General features: G+C 41.2%; 2 protein-coding genes and 2 pseudogenes across 2 annotated transcripts; 3 read left to right on the top strand and 1 right to left on the bottom strand.

The window, feature by feature from the left end:
• On the top strand, positions 612-929 carry Cycs-ps9 (cytochrome c, somatic, pseudogene 9; annotated as a pseudogene).
• St13-ps1 (ST13, Hsp70 interacting protein, pseudogene 1) lies at positions 6,759-7,992 on the bottom strand (annotated as a pseudogene).
• Positions 7,993-10,602: 2,610 nt separating this feature from the next.
• Positions 10,603-10,864, top strand: Gapdh-ps56 (Glyceraldehyde-3-phosphate dehydrogenase, pseudogene 56). The gene has a single exon (XM_063277663.1). It carries the CDS (start codon positions 10,603-10,605, stop codon positions 10,837-10,839), a length of 237 nt encoding a protein of 78 aa, XP_063133733.1. The 3' UTR covers positions 10,840-10,864.
• Positions 10,865-10,911: 47 nt separating this feature from the next.
• Positions 10,912-11,612, top strand: LOC134482972 (glyceraldehyde-3-phosphate dehydrogenase-like). The gene is made up of 2 exons (XM_063277669.1): positions 10,912-10,953; positions 11,115-11,612. Exons 1-2 carry the CDS (start codon positions 10,912-10,914, stop codon positions 11,538-11,540), a joined length of 468 nt encoding a protein of 155 aa, XP_063133739.1. The 3' UTR covers positions 11,541-11,612.
• Positions 11,613-16,170: the final 4,558 nt, after the last annotated feature.

Genomic DNA, 16,170 nt, shown 5'->3' with positions numbered 1-16,170 from the left:
TCTCACTCTCCACATTGCCCAGTTGTGAGTCTCTGTGTGTCTTCCCATCTGCTGTGGGAGGAAACTTCTCCGAGGATGGCTGAACTAGTCCCTCTAGGTATAGCAGAATGTAATTGGGGGACATTTTAATCCTACGCTCCTTTATCAGAACAATATTATTTGCTTTTCCTTAACGTTGTTCTTCTAATCAGCCTCAGGTTGTTGGCCACATGAACAGTGTCAGACATAGGCTCCATTTCATGTAGCAAGCCTTAAGTCCTATCAGAAAGTGATTGGTTACTCCTAACAACATCACTCTTGGACCGTCGTATCTTATAGACGTAGTGTGTGTGTGTGTGTGTGTGTGTGTGTGTGTGTGTGTGTGTGTGTTCCCATATGAAGTTATCTTTTCAAGATCTATGAAGAGTTATGTAGGTGACTGCATTGAGTTTTAGATTCCAGATTGCTTTTGGTAGGGTAGCCATTTTCACAACAGTGATCCTAGCAACCCATGAGTAGGGGAGATCTTTCTATATTCAAATATTGCTTCAAATTCTCTCTTCAGAGAGAGCGGGACGTCTCCCTAAGAGTCTGATCCTTTGTGGTGTTGACCAGCCCGGACCGAATTTAAAATGGGTGATGTTGAAAAAGGCAAGAAGATTTTTGTTCAAAAGTGTGCCCAGTGCCACACTGTGGAAAAAGGAGGCAAGCATAAGACTGGACCAAACCTCCATGGTCTGTTTGGGCGGAAGACAGGCCAGGCTGCTGGATTCTCTTACACAGATGCCAACAAGAACAAAGGTATCACCTGGGGAGAGGATACCCTGATGGAGTATTTGGAAAATCCCAAAAAGTACATCCCTGGAACAAAAATGATCTTCGCTGGAATTAAGAAGAAGGGAGAAAGGGCAGACCTAATAGCTTATCTTAAAAAGGCTACTAATGAATAATTCCACTGCCTTATTTATTACAAAACAAATGTCTCATGGCTTTTAATGTATACCATAATTTAATTCATACACCAAATTCAGATCATGAATGGCTAACAATGTTTTTGTTGGACAGCCCCGATTTAAGTAAAATTGACTTGTCATAAAGTGGATATGATCTTTTTTAAAGTAACACTTCCAATTGAATACATGTTATCACTGCTTTCCCTTTCTCAAGATAAGATTGGACTTAATTAGTAATATTTTCCTTTCCATAAATATGAGGGTGTTGCCTCAAACCTATTGAATGGTTTTATACTTAGATTTATATAACTGGGTATATGAATATGTTCAAATCCTGGGAAAATTCTGTCACTGTCTCAGAAACAAGAAGACTCACCCGTGCTTCAGTGTGTGTAAACTGGCCTCTGACAGGCAATGCTAAACACCAGGACGGAACTATTCTTGACAGTGCTGTTTTAATTAGAATTCCCTACATCAATGATGCTGCCTTTCACCACTGAAAGGCATTTACTGTGGTTTATGTATGATATCAAATAAAGAGTATTTAACACTTCTTTATAGTTGATCTACAAGTTAAAATGCTTTTAAGAACAAGTTAGGCCTTTTAAATCTTCTCTTATCTAAGACTAAGCTGTAATTCAGAATTGTCCTTAAATGCCCATTCGGAAAGTCATAACTGGAATTTCTGTTCATGCCTGATTGGGAGTGGTACTCTTTTCTAACTTACTAGATGGAAAGATGAAAATAAAGGAGATAATTTGTAAGTTATCAACAGTCAGAAGATAATTAAATCAATCACAAATCATGATCTTTTGATTGTGCTTTAAAAAAAAATTCTCTCTTCAATGTCTCAAAATTGTTTCTTATATAAGTCTTTCACGTGGTTAAAGTTACCCTAAGCTATCTTAATTTTTATGAGGCTATTGTGAAAGTTGATGTTTTCCGGTTTCTTTCTCAGTCTATTTTTCATTCATCTATCAGAGCACATACTTTTATTAGGCACCTTAATCACAAGTACAATGACAAACCCAGCAAAATGTCCCCTGATGTCACTGGGTTCTCTGTCTACTTTTCAAAAATATGTACTTTGTCAGAGAGCCTTGTCAACCATGAAAAACATAACACAAGGGGGAGAGAATGGGAATACAAGACAAAGGGTTCCAGTTTTTAATAATGCAGTGGGAGAAGGCTCACTGACGGGGACTAGAGTCTTAGAAGGTGAGCCTGTTAACCATGTAGTCAGCCAGAGGACGAATACATCAGGAAGATGGGACAGATTTGTAGAGGCACAAATTCATCTGCTATATGTTGATGATATATGGAAGTAAGCAGGAGGCTGCACAGAGATGGTTTAAGAAGAGTTCTACGAATAGATCAGGAGCTGGAGGTCAGTGATGGTTGAATGGCCTGTATGGTCCTGATGATCCACTGCATGAACTTGAGCTTTGACTCTAAGCAGTGTCTACAGCTGTTAGAGACTACAGCACTTGTTCTGAGTTACAATCAAAGAGTTCTCAATCTCTTTCTGAGCAACAGGGTTCGTATGCTCCCTAACCACTGAGCTTCACATTCTTCTCCAGGCACCAGATGGGTTAAAGCTTAACCCAGAAGAATCAAGTCATCAGCAGCATGCAGATTCCTTTCTACAATGTGAAGGGTGCTGATAACACATTAAAAAATGAGAACAAATGCTTGAATTACCCTAGATGTACAGAACACATGAAACTCAAGAAGGATGACCAAAATGCGAATGCTTCACTCCTTCTTTAAAAGAGGAACAAGAATACCCTTGGCAGGGAAGGGAGAGGCAAAGTTTAGAACAGAGGCAGAAGGAACACCCATTCAGAGCCTGCCCCACATGTGGCCCATACATATACAGCCACCCAATTAGACAAGATGGATGAAGCAAAGAAGTGCAGACCGACAGGAGCCGGATGTAGATCGCTCCTGAGAGACACAGCCAGAATACAGCAAATACATAGGCAAATGCCAGCTTCAATCCACTGAACTGAGATCGGGACCCCTATTAAAGGAATCAGAGAAAGAACTGGAAGAGCTTGAAGGGGCTCGAGACCCCATAGGTACAACAATACCAAGCAACCAGAGCTTCCAGGGACTAAGCCACTACCTAAAGACTATACATGGACTGACCCTGGACTCTGACCCCATAGGTAGCAATGAATATCCTAGTAAGATCACCAGTGGAAGGGGAAGCCCTGGGTCCTGCTAAGACTGAACCCCCAGTGAACTAGACTATGGGGGGAGGGCAGCAATGGGGGGAGGATGGGGAGGGGAACACCCATATAGAAGGGGAGGGGGAGGGGTTAGGGGGATATTGGCCTGGAAACCAGGAAGGGGAATAATAATCAAAATGTAAATAAGAAATATTCAAGTTAATAAAGATAAAAAATAAAAATAAAGAAATGAGAACAAAGCAACTTCCTCTTGGAGTAGTTTGACCAAAAGCGAGCCTGATTAGAATTCTCCTTCCCATCCCTCTGTCTTCTGTCTGACCCTAACAAAGGGATTCGCTCTGTATTTACAGTATGGGAGAGCGGGTGGAGATTGCCTTATTACAGAAATCTTCAACAGTTTTATAAGAGAAGTTATTCTGCTGACAACCCCAAAGTCAAAGTGACGGTTAGCAGGAAGGTGTGCCTGGTCAAGTATTTAAAATGAATATCCAGGAGTCTCAGAGGGGGACATGATGAAGGTATCTCTTGGTCTCTCTTGCTCAACAAGCCGTTGGCCACTATCAATTTTCCAGCGCAGCTCCTCCAGTTAATGCAATTTCAAGGTTATATGTTTCTGAACATAGAAAGTTTGATCGTTTCGTATCACTTGATACGCTCTTCATGACTAAAACATGATACTTCAGACTGAGAAGCTTAAACTGGAAAAGAATAAAGTATTTTGGAGGGTAAAAGGCCAAGATGAAGAAGTTAGCACGTTTGGCTTCTTCTGAGGCTTTTCCCACTGTGGCTGATCTCACAAATCCTGCGTCTTCGTGTTCAAGTCTCTTCTAATAATTATGTCTTAAGCTATCCCAAATCAGAGATTCCTGTGATGACTTTGCTTTGACTTAGTTGCCATGTTAACAGCCAGGTTAATGCAACTTCGCTGTGACAAATAGCAAATCAGCAAATAGAAAATCAACTTAAGGGGGGAAGATTTCATTAGGCTCCTATGACTTCAGAGGTGACAGCCATTGTCAGATGACCTCATTGTTTTGAGCCTGCGGTGAAGCAGCCAGGCCATCACGGTGAAAGGATGGACAAGGGCTGCTCAACTTATAGCAGCTGGAAAGCAGATAGCAAGGCAAGAAGAGACCAGGGATATGATACATTCCAAAAGCATGCGATCAGAGACATTATGTCCTCCAACCAGGCCCCACTCCCATCCTCCTCAATAATGGCATCAAGTTATAAATCTGTTATTGAATTAATCCATTGGTTAGATTGGAAACATTCGGCATGCTTTGGTTGTCTTTAATTCATAAAACACCAACTACTTCTAAGTGATTGTTATCCACAAACTGGGAACCAGACCTTCAGCGTCACAAGCCTTTAGGACGACATTTCACATCCAATCTGCACAAGCGACATATCCTGTTCATATAAAGACTTAACAATTTGATTCTAGACAGAGTATGCCACTTAAGAATGGAAACTTAGGTAGTGAAATTATGTGTTTTAGAAGGAAACCGGGGTTGGGGATTTAGCTCAGTGGGGTTGGGGATTTAGCTCAGTGGTAGAGCGCTTGCCTAGGAAGCGCAAGGCCCTGGGTTCGGTCCCCAGCTCCGGAAAAAAAAGAACCAAAAAAAAAAAAAAAAAAAAAGAACCTGCAACATTTTTGGGCTGGAGAGATGGCTCAGTGGTTAAGAGCACTGACTGCTCTTCCTAGAGGTCCTGAGTTCAAATCCCAGCAACCACATGGTGGCTCGCAACCCTCTGTAATGGGATCCGATGTCCTCTTCTGGTGTGTCTGAAGACAGCTACAGTGTACTTATATACAAAATAAATAAATAAATCTTTAAAAAAAAAAAAGGGCTGGAGAGATGGCTCAGTGGTTAAGAGCACCGACTGCTCTTCCAGAGGTCCTGAGTTCAAATCCCAGCAACCACATGGTGGCTCACAACCATCTGTAATGGGATCCGATGCCCTCTTCTGGTGTGTCTGAAAACAGCTACAGTGTACTTGTATACAAAATAAATAAATAAATCTTTGAAAAAAAAAAAAAAAGAAGGAAACCATTGTGTGATGAACTTCAAGTTTCCCATAGCGAAATGGCTGGATAAGAAGAGACTGGGTTCTTCACGACCCAGATGCATTGATTCCTGAACTATGTGGCTTGAGCACACTTCATAGCCTTCCACCACATTATAGCCCAAATCTCTTTTTCATACATTAAACTTGTCATAGCACTTTAAAAAAAATAATAATAAACCAGATTTTAGCCTCCTCCAAAAGCCCAGAAATGCAAATACTGCCAAAGGTTCATTAACTAAAACATATTTATGTTGGAGCTTACATTCTCTGCGGCATTTCTATCCTCAGTCCGATTAAGTAAGTCCGCATTTGTACTTCACAAAGCTTTTGAGACGTAGAATCCTAATTTGCACAGATTAATTTTGCGTTAATAAAAAGTTTTAATTCGTCTCATAAAGTTAATTGCTAGTCTGTTCACGGAAGTTTTACCAGTCTCTGATGAGAACACAGCATTGAGTTCGCACGACTTTTTCAGAAAACGTAAAAATGTAATTTAATGTGCTAATGATTTATCCAATCGATTAAAAGCCAGATGTTACTGTATACTATATTAAACTGAAATAGTTACTGGTTCTTAGTTCAGGGCTGTTTTGTACAGCCAGCAGTTTCCGTTTAAACAAACCATAAAACTTAAGGAAAAACTTTCTCCTGCTGGAGATTTAGTGAACTAATTTTTTGACTCAAGCATCAGAAAATGTGAGGGGTTCTTCGCTTGATTTTAGAACTAGATATGGGCACCACACCCACAAATGCCGGTGTCATTTCTCACTTCTGACGTCCAGCTCTGCTTTGTCTTCAGTAGGACCACGGTTTTCTTTTATCCCAAAGTGGGGTTGGAAAGGATATCTTCATACAAGAAATATGACAGCAGAGTTTTTAGGACTCTACAAAAACAGAAAAGAGAGGCGCACATAGAGAAGAATAAATGTGACACGGTTTTCATGTCTGTAGATGGTTGTTCACATCAGCCAGAATGAAAAATAGATGGACAGAATCACATCATGCGGTGTGGAAAGGTGACACATTAAGTTTCGGCCATGTCTTACTGGAGGTGTCTCAGGATAATCTGAGGTCCCTCTAGATTTCAGCAAGGGGGTTAGCGATAACGGCGTCTTCCATTAACAGACAAATGAAGATCTACTACATCACAATAACACGAAGCCCTTTTCTTTCTTTCTTTTTCCAACTTAAATGTGTTTTATTTGCTTCCCACTAACAAATCTTTATTTCATTCATGAAAGCAGTAAATCATCCACACTCACCTTCCTCGCCCTGTAACTCAGAAGGAAAAACCCAAAAAAGATTATTAAAGAAAAATGTAGGAATTGACATCCCCTAAATTTTTAAAAGAATATGTTTAAGGTTGAAAAATGTTTTCAGTTTGTAATTCCTAGTAGGCAAACATTATCTGAACGAACACTCTAGTGGCAAACCACTGTAAAATGCCTCAGCCGCATATGATGCAGAGGGTAGCGATTATCTTGGAAGCGCCCCAGCTCTCCGGTGACGTCAGAGGCACACTGGTTTGTATTATTGCCACATCCAGTCAGTGAGCTAAGCTGTTCTTCATTCAGCAAAGGCTTTGACATTATGATCAACCTCCAAACTTGGCTGACAATTTAGTGATGAGATTCATAACCTTTGGGTTGTTCTGATGTTTTGACATATTTGATGGGTTCTGGGCCACATCCTGGAAAGCCACCAGGACTTCTGGATCCTGCATGACTGCAAGAACCACTGGATCACTGAGGATCTCGTTGAGTCCAGGCATTCCTGCCATTCCTGGCATGGCCCCTCCCATTCCGGGTATTCCTCCAGGAAAATTACCAGGCATTCCCCCAGGAAAACCTCCTGGAAAAGAGCCATACTGAGATCCAGATTGTCTCCTGGCTTCTTCTTCCCTTTGGGCTTTTTCGTGCTCTTCTCGAGCCTTCTTCACCCTTTCTATTCGTTCTTTTATCTCTCGCTCTCCACGTTTTTGCTCATACTTTCTCTGATGTTCAGCAATCTTTTGAGCCCGAGGTTGGACTTCTCTCTCAGCATTGCACTGGCATCCTCGTCATAATCCAGTTTAAAGGAAGGACGAGATCGCGAGCTGCTTTTTCCCAGTGACCCAGGAGTCTGTGCGCTTTCCCTCTCCATTTGTATGGTTGAGCTGAATCCGGGTTTATTTCAATAGCTCTGTCACAGTCTCGGATGGCAGCATTTGGCTTCTGTAATTTGACGAAAACACTGGCTCTCTTGGCATACAGAATGGCCAAGCGAGGGTTTAGCTTGATGGTGTCTGTGAACAAGTCAATGGCTTCCTGGAGCTCACCATCAATTAGAGCGTCGATGGCAGCCCCCTTGTTTTCATTTGCTTCATCCATCATCTCCTCAGTTATCTCTGCATTTTCATCTCCCATTTCCTGAGGGGCAGCAGTGTCTGGTTCAATTACACCTTCATTGTCAATTTCTAGATCGCTCTCCTCACTCGATGGCTCCTCTGTCTTGATGTTGTCCTCTGTCATCTCATCTCTTTTTTTCTTCCTTAGTATTTTCTTCTGACTTAGCTCTAGATGGTACTTTACCCCCATGCTCTCCACCCACTCCCTCAGGAAGCACATTTCCTCGGTGTGCAGGACGCTTGGGTCCTGCCTATACATCTTCACCAAGGCCTGAAGCTCGCTCCCTTTGCGGGGATCCACAGTGGAGAGGCTGGAAGCTTCAGGTGGTGGGTGGCTGCGGAGGACCGATGCCAAGCCCAGGAGCAGCCCAATGTGACCAAGTAGAAGGGGAGCCCTTTTCTTCATAGGACAGCACATGAGAGAAAGCTCTAGAGTCAAATAAACCCATTGCAATTATTTGGAACCTCAAGGGATCCCTGAGTGTCCCTAACTATACCAACAATAGCAATGGTATAGTCACAAGAGCAATGACTGATCTACTTTGAAATATGTGCTACTGTTTGAAAGTGAATGTTTCCTTTTAGATTTGATACATCATAGCATGGCCATGCATAGCAAGCAAACAAAGGAGATTGTTTATTCAATGTGTGAGTGTTACTAGGACTCAAACCCTTTTCCTATCGTTCAGCTACACTCTTGGCTCTTCGATTCCAGATAAACAAAGAATTGTTTTACTATATAATTATTGCTAATCTGAAATAAAAATTGAGTAGAAAATTTTGTGGTTTTCTAACAATCCTAATGACATTAATATCATTCAATGGGTCAAACAATGTTAATCAAGCAATAATGTAATCCATTATTTGTTTGTACTAAGAAATTAAAAATAATTAAAAGCATCAATGGCATATATCATAAATATTTCATTTCCAAGTTGTAACAGAATTACTGCAATTTAGCTGTTTTTTCAAAATAGCTGTAAAGTCTTTGTCAGGAAAAACAAAAACATACATTAAGCTTTTTGAAATTTAGATTATCAGCACTGACTAAATCTCTCCTTGACCTTTGGAACACACTTAAACAATATTGCAATTACATTCTCAGGAAGGCCGCCTGCTTACCAGTTAAGACAGTTGATAACGGCCTAAGTAGACAGTGTCAGTGTTGATCGCATGTATGTCGCAGTCACAGTTGACAGTATTAGCGATCATAAAGAGCACTGGTACAGAAATCCTGACACCTCTCTGACAATTTAAAAAGTCACATTTTAACGACTAATTTCACACATTTGCAGTGTAACCCGAAGATCAACAAATGCCCCGGAACTGTTTACTTTACCAACGAGAGGAGACCATTGACATAAATGCTTCCTTTTTTAGATTTAGCCTATTTTCTGTTTATTTTCTTTGTGAATAATTTAACATTTGAGTGTTTATGTACTTGTGTATTGATAAATACATTGCAACATAGCAATCGGTTAGCAGCAGTTCAAGACAAATATTTGTGAAAGGGTAAACTTGTATACTAACAATGGACTAGCCAAAGGGAGGGCTGTCTTTGCAAGGGTTAGTTACTAAGTTCTTTGAGAGAATTACTAACTACTTTGCCCATCCATTCTGAAGTTAACTACAATGGCTAGTGCATAAGAGCCATAGACTGTATGCTTTTTAACTACACTACTAAAACATGGCTCTTACCTGTTTTCTGAGCCTTCCATGCATATATGGAGTGCATTTCTATATCTACTTCCCCTATCATCCCTCAAATACATGATTTTTAAAGGCTGTAAATCTATACTCCTGTGATTCCTCTTTAAGGGGTCAGAAATAAAAATACTAAATATAATATAACAAATATTAAGACAAAACTGAGAATTAAATAAAGTTATTTATAAGGGATCTTGTCATTTTCTTTACTGATTTTCAGTACTGAGGGACATAACAGGCACTTGGCAAGACATAATGCCCTTGTTCACTTGTTATTAGAAAATTAGAAGAAAAAACACCTGAAATATTGTGAAATATGTTTATATCAAACTTAATCACAGTAGTGTCAATTATAGAGTCAAAAAAAAAGTACAAACAAGTTTCACTTCCTGCTTTGTAAGAGCCAGGATCTTTTCTTAACATTTTATTCTTACCTCTAGTCTATTTCAGAATACCAAGGCTGAGACCACTAGTGGCCTAGAGAGGTCCAATATTGTCCCTATGACCACATTAACTAGAGCAGGAACAGGGTTAGATTCCAAGTAATTTGGCTCTAGAACAAAACTCTTGGTTATAATGAAAATGTTGAGGGCATTAATTTACAAGCAGACTCAGGGGACTCTAGAAACTATTATATCTACCATCTGCATGTTACTCATTCCAAGTTTGAACTAAATGTACCCTTTCTGATGCTTTTTAGTTTAACCACGTCACCTACATACAGATGAAACAAGAAGTGTGTTTTCTAAAGAATCCTAGAGAAAATTAAGACTATGAAGAGTAAAATAAGAGAAAATCAAAATAATATTTTGATTGGAGTAGAAGAAATAACCAATTGCTAACTGAATGTTTTATTTCATATCTGACAGCATTAATATGTGACAGTGGGGAAAATGTCCTATATCTATAAAAAAAAAGACACACACATGCATACATTTGTATTTAAATATTTATAATCTTACAACCCGCAACAAGACTGGCTCTATTTCACAGTAGTGCCTAAATATACATACATGTACATATATGCACACATACGCACACACACTAAAATGAAAGCTGTGTTCTGTAAGCTTGCTTTTAGGTGAACTTTGGTTTGAGAAGCATACATTTTCTTGAAGCTAAATCAATGGGTTGGTACTGTGGGGAAAGAAATATAGAAGCGATTTCTGTCTTAAAAGGTCTTCTACCATACTAGAAAAGATTAATACATACCAATTCTATTAGAAAGAATACAAAGGGCTTTCTGCTCCTCTCTGTTCCAGAGATAGCTGCTTTTCTCATGCAGTACCAGCCTCGTTCCATAGACAAGATGGTGAAGGTTGGTGCGAATGGATTTGGCTGTTTTGGGCGCCTGGTTACCAGAGCTGACTTCTCTGCATCTGGCAAAGTGGAGATTGTTGCCATCAATGACCCCTTCATTGACCTCAACTACATGGTCTACATGTTTCAGTATGACTCTACCCATGGCAAGTTCAATGGCACAGTCAAGGCTGAGAATGGGAAGCTGGTCATCAACGGGAAGCCCATCACCACCTTCCAGGAGTGAGATCCCACTAACATCAAATGGGGTGATGCTGGGGATGAGTATGTTGTGAAGTCTACTGGTTTGTTCACCACCATGGAGAAGGCTGGGGCTCATTTGAAGGGTGGAGACAAAAGGGTCATCATCTTCATCCCTTTGACTGATGCCCCCCATGCTTGTGATGAGTATGAACCCTGAGAAATATGACAACTCATTCAAGATTGTCAACAATGCATCCTGCACCACTAACTGCTTAGCCCCCTGGCACTCAAACTACTGTGGATGGCCCCTCCGGAAAGCTGTGGCGTGATGGCCGTGGGGCAGCCCAGAACATCATCCCTGCATCCACTGGTGCTACTAAGCCCGTGGACAAGGTCATCCCAGAGCTGAATGGGAAGCTCACTGGTATGGCCTTCGGTGTTCCTACCCCCAATGTATCCGTTGTGGATCTGACATGCTGCCTGGAGAAACCTGCCAAATATGATGACATCAAGAACGTGATGAAGCAGGCATCTGAGGGCCCACTAAAGGGCATTCTGAGCTACAATGAGGACCAGGTTGTCTCTTACAATTTCAACAGCAGCTCCCACTCTTCTACATTTGTTACTGGGGCTGACATTGCTCTCAATGACAACTTTGTAAAGCTCATTTCCTGGTATGACAATGAATATGGCTACAGCAACAGGGTGGTGGACCTCATGGCCTACATGGCCTCCAAGGAGTAAGAAACCCTGGACCACCCGCCTCAGTCCAGCAAGGACACTGAGAGCAAGAGAGAGGCCCTCAGTTGCTGAGGAGTCCCCATCTCAACCTGACCCCCCAACACTGAGCATCTCCCTCACAGTTTCCATCCCAGACCCCATAATAACAGGAGGGGCCTGGGGAGCCCTCCCTACTCTCTTTAAAACCATCAACAAACTTCGCTGAACCCACCAAAATAAAAAAGGAAAGAATACAAAGAAATGAATAAAGAATGTTTAATAATGATTAAAAAGAAAACAACACAGAATTCTGGTTTCAACTGGTTGCCAGTCTCACTTTGTTAAGTCATTTAAAACTGCCATTCAAAGCTGTATCCATAGTAGAGCCTCTGAGTAATGGAAACCAAGACTTGACCCAGCATTACAGCCGAGGTCATCTCACCAAAACACTGTACTTGTAAAAAAAGAAAGGAAGGAAGGAAGGAAGGAAAGAAAGTGTTATCATGAGAAGTCAGAGACTTTGTTGTTTCCCTCTTTGGGCAACTACAACGATGCCTATGAACTACAGCAATGACCAACCTGGCAAGGTATCACTAAGGGTCCAATAGTGGCACTCAGATTTTGACAGAAACCAACATCTGTCTAGGTGGATGAGTCCACTCAACAAAAGGACAATCATGACTCATACTATAAATGTAGCCAACTACCAGGATTGGCTAGAAGTTATAGATCTCAAGTGAGAACTTACTGTGGCCACTTTATAAAACCCAGCTAATTCCTATCTGCATTCTACGTACTTCTCCTTACACCCACAGGTAAGTGTAGGTCTCATTCTTCATCAACAAAGCTTCTCTTTACAGCAAGTAGAGACCATTAAAAACAACTCCGACCACCATGACTGGCAAATTGGGCCATAAAGGACAGAAAGGAGGTTGCACAGGGGTCCATAGAAGACCTCCACCATTTCCAGAAAAACCAGGAATGCCTGTCTCCATCTTTAGCCTTCTCCTCCCTCGTTGCTCATAGTCTACAGTTAAATTCTTAACAGACTGCAGAGGTAGGCTGAGTTATGAGCACACTGAGGTCCCTAGGCCTCTACTCTTTGGCCATTGAAAGTTAAGCTCTTTCTTTTCTCATCAGAAACAAAAACAATAATACCACAACAAATGAAAATGCAGAAAACAAATGATCATGTGATACCCAGATCCAGCCGATCCATCAACAGCTCAGTTGCACCTAAAGCTCAGGGAACAGCATGAAAGAGGGAACCGAAAGGTTGTTAGAGTTAGAAGTCTAGGACTCTGCTACTAGATTGCATCTCCAAGAAATGATGGGGTAGCTTCACCCATGATAACCCAACACAATGAAAGCCTTAACAGGACCTGAACAAGGACAAAACCAACAGGCATGCTAATATAAGAGGAGGAAATCCACAGGCCCCACCACTAGACAAGGAGTGCCAAGGGTGGGAGATTTTTGTCTTCCACTGGCTTAGCCCCCTAATTGGTTATATACTACTGTGCTATCAAGGCAGTAGTCGTAAACCCTGAAAAATCAGTCAGAAACTGATCTGATGCAATCACACTAGCTAGGGTCAAAAGAGCTAGCTCAGGTTCAGTCCGCTGCCAACCCCCAAGACAGTTGTAATGGAAATGAGCCATGAACACTCATCTTGGCAAGGTTTTATAGAAAGCAGCAACAAGGGTTGAGTGTTTCTAGCCTGGTAAACATCTAGTGGGTGTGCTACTGTGGCCTTTAGCATATGTGGCTGGTGCTGGGAGCCAAACCTTAAACTGAACTTCTGATTTCTTCTTAATTGGTGGTTGTTAGGCCGGCTTGTAACGTGGAGATGCGAATTTGTTGGGGGAAATAACTTGGAGACTGGTGTTAGACGTATGTTTTTTTGGGAGAGATTAACCTGGAAATGCAGGTCTGGTTGGGTTTATCCTAGGCTGGAGCTAGGCTTGGGTTTTGTTGGGTGGTAACTTGAAAACTAATGCTAGTTACCAGCCTTGAGTTTAAACTTAGGTCAGTGTCTCAGTCAGGGTTTCTATTCCTGCACAAAACATCATAACGAAGAAACAAGTTGGAGAGGAAAGGGTTTATATAGCTTTCACTTCCATGCGGCTGTTCATCACCAAAGGAAGTCAGGGCAGGAACTCACACAGGGCAGAACTTGGAGGCAAGAGCTGATGCAGAGGCCATGGAGGGGTGCTGCTTACTGGCTTGCTCCCCCTGGCTTGCTCAGCCTGCTCTCTTATAGAACCCAGGACCACCAGCCCAGGGATAGCCCCACCCACAATGATCCCACCCACCCTTGACCACTAATTGAGAAAATGCCTTACAGCTGGGTCTCATGGAGGCATTTCCTCAAGGGAGGCTCCTTTCTCTGGGATAACTCCAGCTTGTGTCAGGTTGACACACAAAACAAGCCAGGTTCTCTAAAATGGAGTCTGAACCCAAATTTTAGTCTCTCTCTACTGATTGACTAGGCCTGAATCTTGCATATACAGCAACACTAATTGGACTCAGCTGGTTGTGATGAGTTGAGAGATATGACTGTGGGGAAGGGATGTGTGTGGGTGTGTGTGGGTGTGTGGGGGGGTGTATGATGTGTTTGTGTGGGGGTGTATTTATGTGAGTATGTATTTGTGTGTGTATAGTGTGTGTGGTATATGTGTGGATTGTGTGTGTTTATGTATCTGTGTGTGTATAGTGTGTGTGGTGTGGTGTGGTATGTGTGTGTGTGGTATATGTGTGGATTGTGTGTGTTTATGTATCTGTGTGTGTATGAGATGTGTGGTATGTGTGGGGTGTGTGTGTTGAGTGTGTATGTGTATATGTATGTGGTATGTGTGTGTGTGTGATGTATGGGGTGTGTGTGCTGAGTGTGTGTATGTATGTGAATGTGTGTGTGGTGTATGTGTACATGTGTATGTGTGGTGTGTGTGACAATGACAAAGAAAAAGAAGTATGAATTTGAGAGGGATCAAGATGGCAGAATGAGAGGAGGAAGGGGAAATAATGTAGTTGTGTGTTCTTATCAATTTAAAATAGATATAACTATGTTCTGCACATGTTAGTAAATTAATGTGTGTTTTGTCGTTCTGTTGGGGGAGGAGTAGGATCACCTAGTTCAAAATAAACATGGTCGAAGTTAGCAATCCAAATAGAGCTCACTGATGTTTTAAAATAGATGGAGTATTGAAGTACTATATTTAATATTAAAATAATAAAATATTACATTTAAAGAAGTAAAGAAAGCAGATGGAAGAGGAAAATACTCCAGTTCTGATTAGAAGAGTTTCAGTCTAGGTATCCCAAGCTGAAAGGTACCAGAGTAAATAAACAGTATTCAAGAAAGTTCTAAAAATTATCTTTACCAGTATATTTCTTAGAATTAAAACTAATCATCTTTATCACTAGGAAATATCTCGGTAAGATTTTAACCATCTCTAAATATGCCTGAATTTAAGAAATATAACACTGCCATCATTTCCCCTTAGTGACAATTCATTAGTGGCAATTGTCTATTTAATCATTAATCTAGAAGACAGAAGATTATTAACATGATGAAATTCTGTATCGTGGACCAAATTTATAAAATGATTTGATTTTGCCCAGTATGAAAAGCTCTATATTCACTATGTAAATGCCCAAGAGGAAAACACAGAAGCAGTATTTAGAGAATATAGTCACAGGTTTTAACACTGCTCATTTAATAAAAAGCTGACACAAAAGCCCTGTTTTTGTAAGCCAATTTTTTTGTAAACATTTCTAAGATTTGGTAAACATTAAGAGCTGATGAATATTTGAAAAACCTCCCAGTGTGTCAGTTTGCTCTTCATCTTAGACGATATAATTAATTAATTAGAATGCTTACTATAACCATCCTTTACAAATTTTATATAAAAATCTTTTAATCTGTCACAAGTAAGTCAAAGAAACCCCCCAAGTGCTTCACTTGAGCAAATGACTTCTGTACCCGTGGACTGTCTGAGCCGCTCGCCCACCACGTCTAACCACAGTACTTGAAGACATTAGTCTGACATTTTGCTGACCAGGAAGGAAAAGCAAAGTCCACGCTGAAATAATGAAAACAACCTGTGACCTTTCTAAAAGCAAGGAAGCACGCTGGAGATCCCCACTCGACCTTGGGAGTGACAGAATAGATCTGGGACACATGATGATGTCAGTTGCAACTCAACTTCCCCCCCAACCCCACTCACCCCCGACCACCTCCCCACCCCCGCCTGCTGCTTTGTGCCACCAACTTGAAAGATGTTCGTGAATAGGTTAAAGCGAATATAAATGCAAACACAGGAAAGGCATACGTGACCTTTCAGAAGAGTGGCGTTTTGAAACATCCTCAAGTTGTATATCGACTGAGACGATTAGTTTTCTACACTACGCTTCCTCAAAGTTGCCTACCAACCGTGATTAGCGGCAAGAAAGCCGTTCTGGCTGCTTGTTAAGCTGGTTTTAAGAGATTTCTGTCTGTGTTAGCAGACTAGAGTCAAAGCTTCTGTTCCGTTTGGAAATCTGCCACCACAGATTGCAGTAGTGTAAATACTTCAGCAGATGGTTATCGATATCATTACCAGATCCAGACGTGTTCAACTTTCCGCACATTTGGTCACGTTTTGGAGACTGC

Source organism: Rattus norvegicus, chromosome 18, assembly GCF_036323735.1.
Source record: "Rattus norvegicus strain BN/NHsdMcwi chromosome 18, GRCr8, whole genome shotgun sequence".
Taxonomy (NCBI): domain Eukaryota; kingdom Metazoa; phylum Chordata; class Mammalia; order Rodentia; family Muridae; genus Rattus; species Rattus norvegicus.
This window is presented reverse-complemented; position numbering and strand designations above follow the sequence as displayed.

What these genes read in the sequence shown, in the direction of transcription:
- Gapdh-ps56 (XM_063277663.1), top strand. Translation starts at nt 10,603, where the DNA reads ATGGTGAAGGTTGGTGCGAATGGATTTGGCTGTTTTGGGCGCCTGGTT.
- LOC134482972 (XM_063277669.1), top strand. Translation starts at nt 10,912, where the DNA reads ATGGAGAAGGCTGGGGCTCATTTGAAGGGTGGAGACAAAAGG. An exon ending in TGAAGGGTGGAGACAAAAGG is followed by an intron (nt 10,954 to 11,114) that starts GTCATCATCTTC and finishes CCCTCCGGAAAG; the next exon opens with CTGTGGCGTGATGGCCGTGG.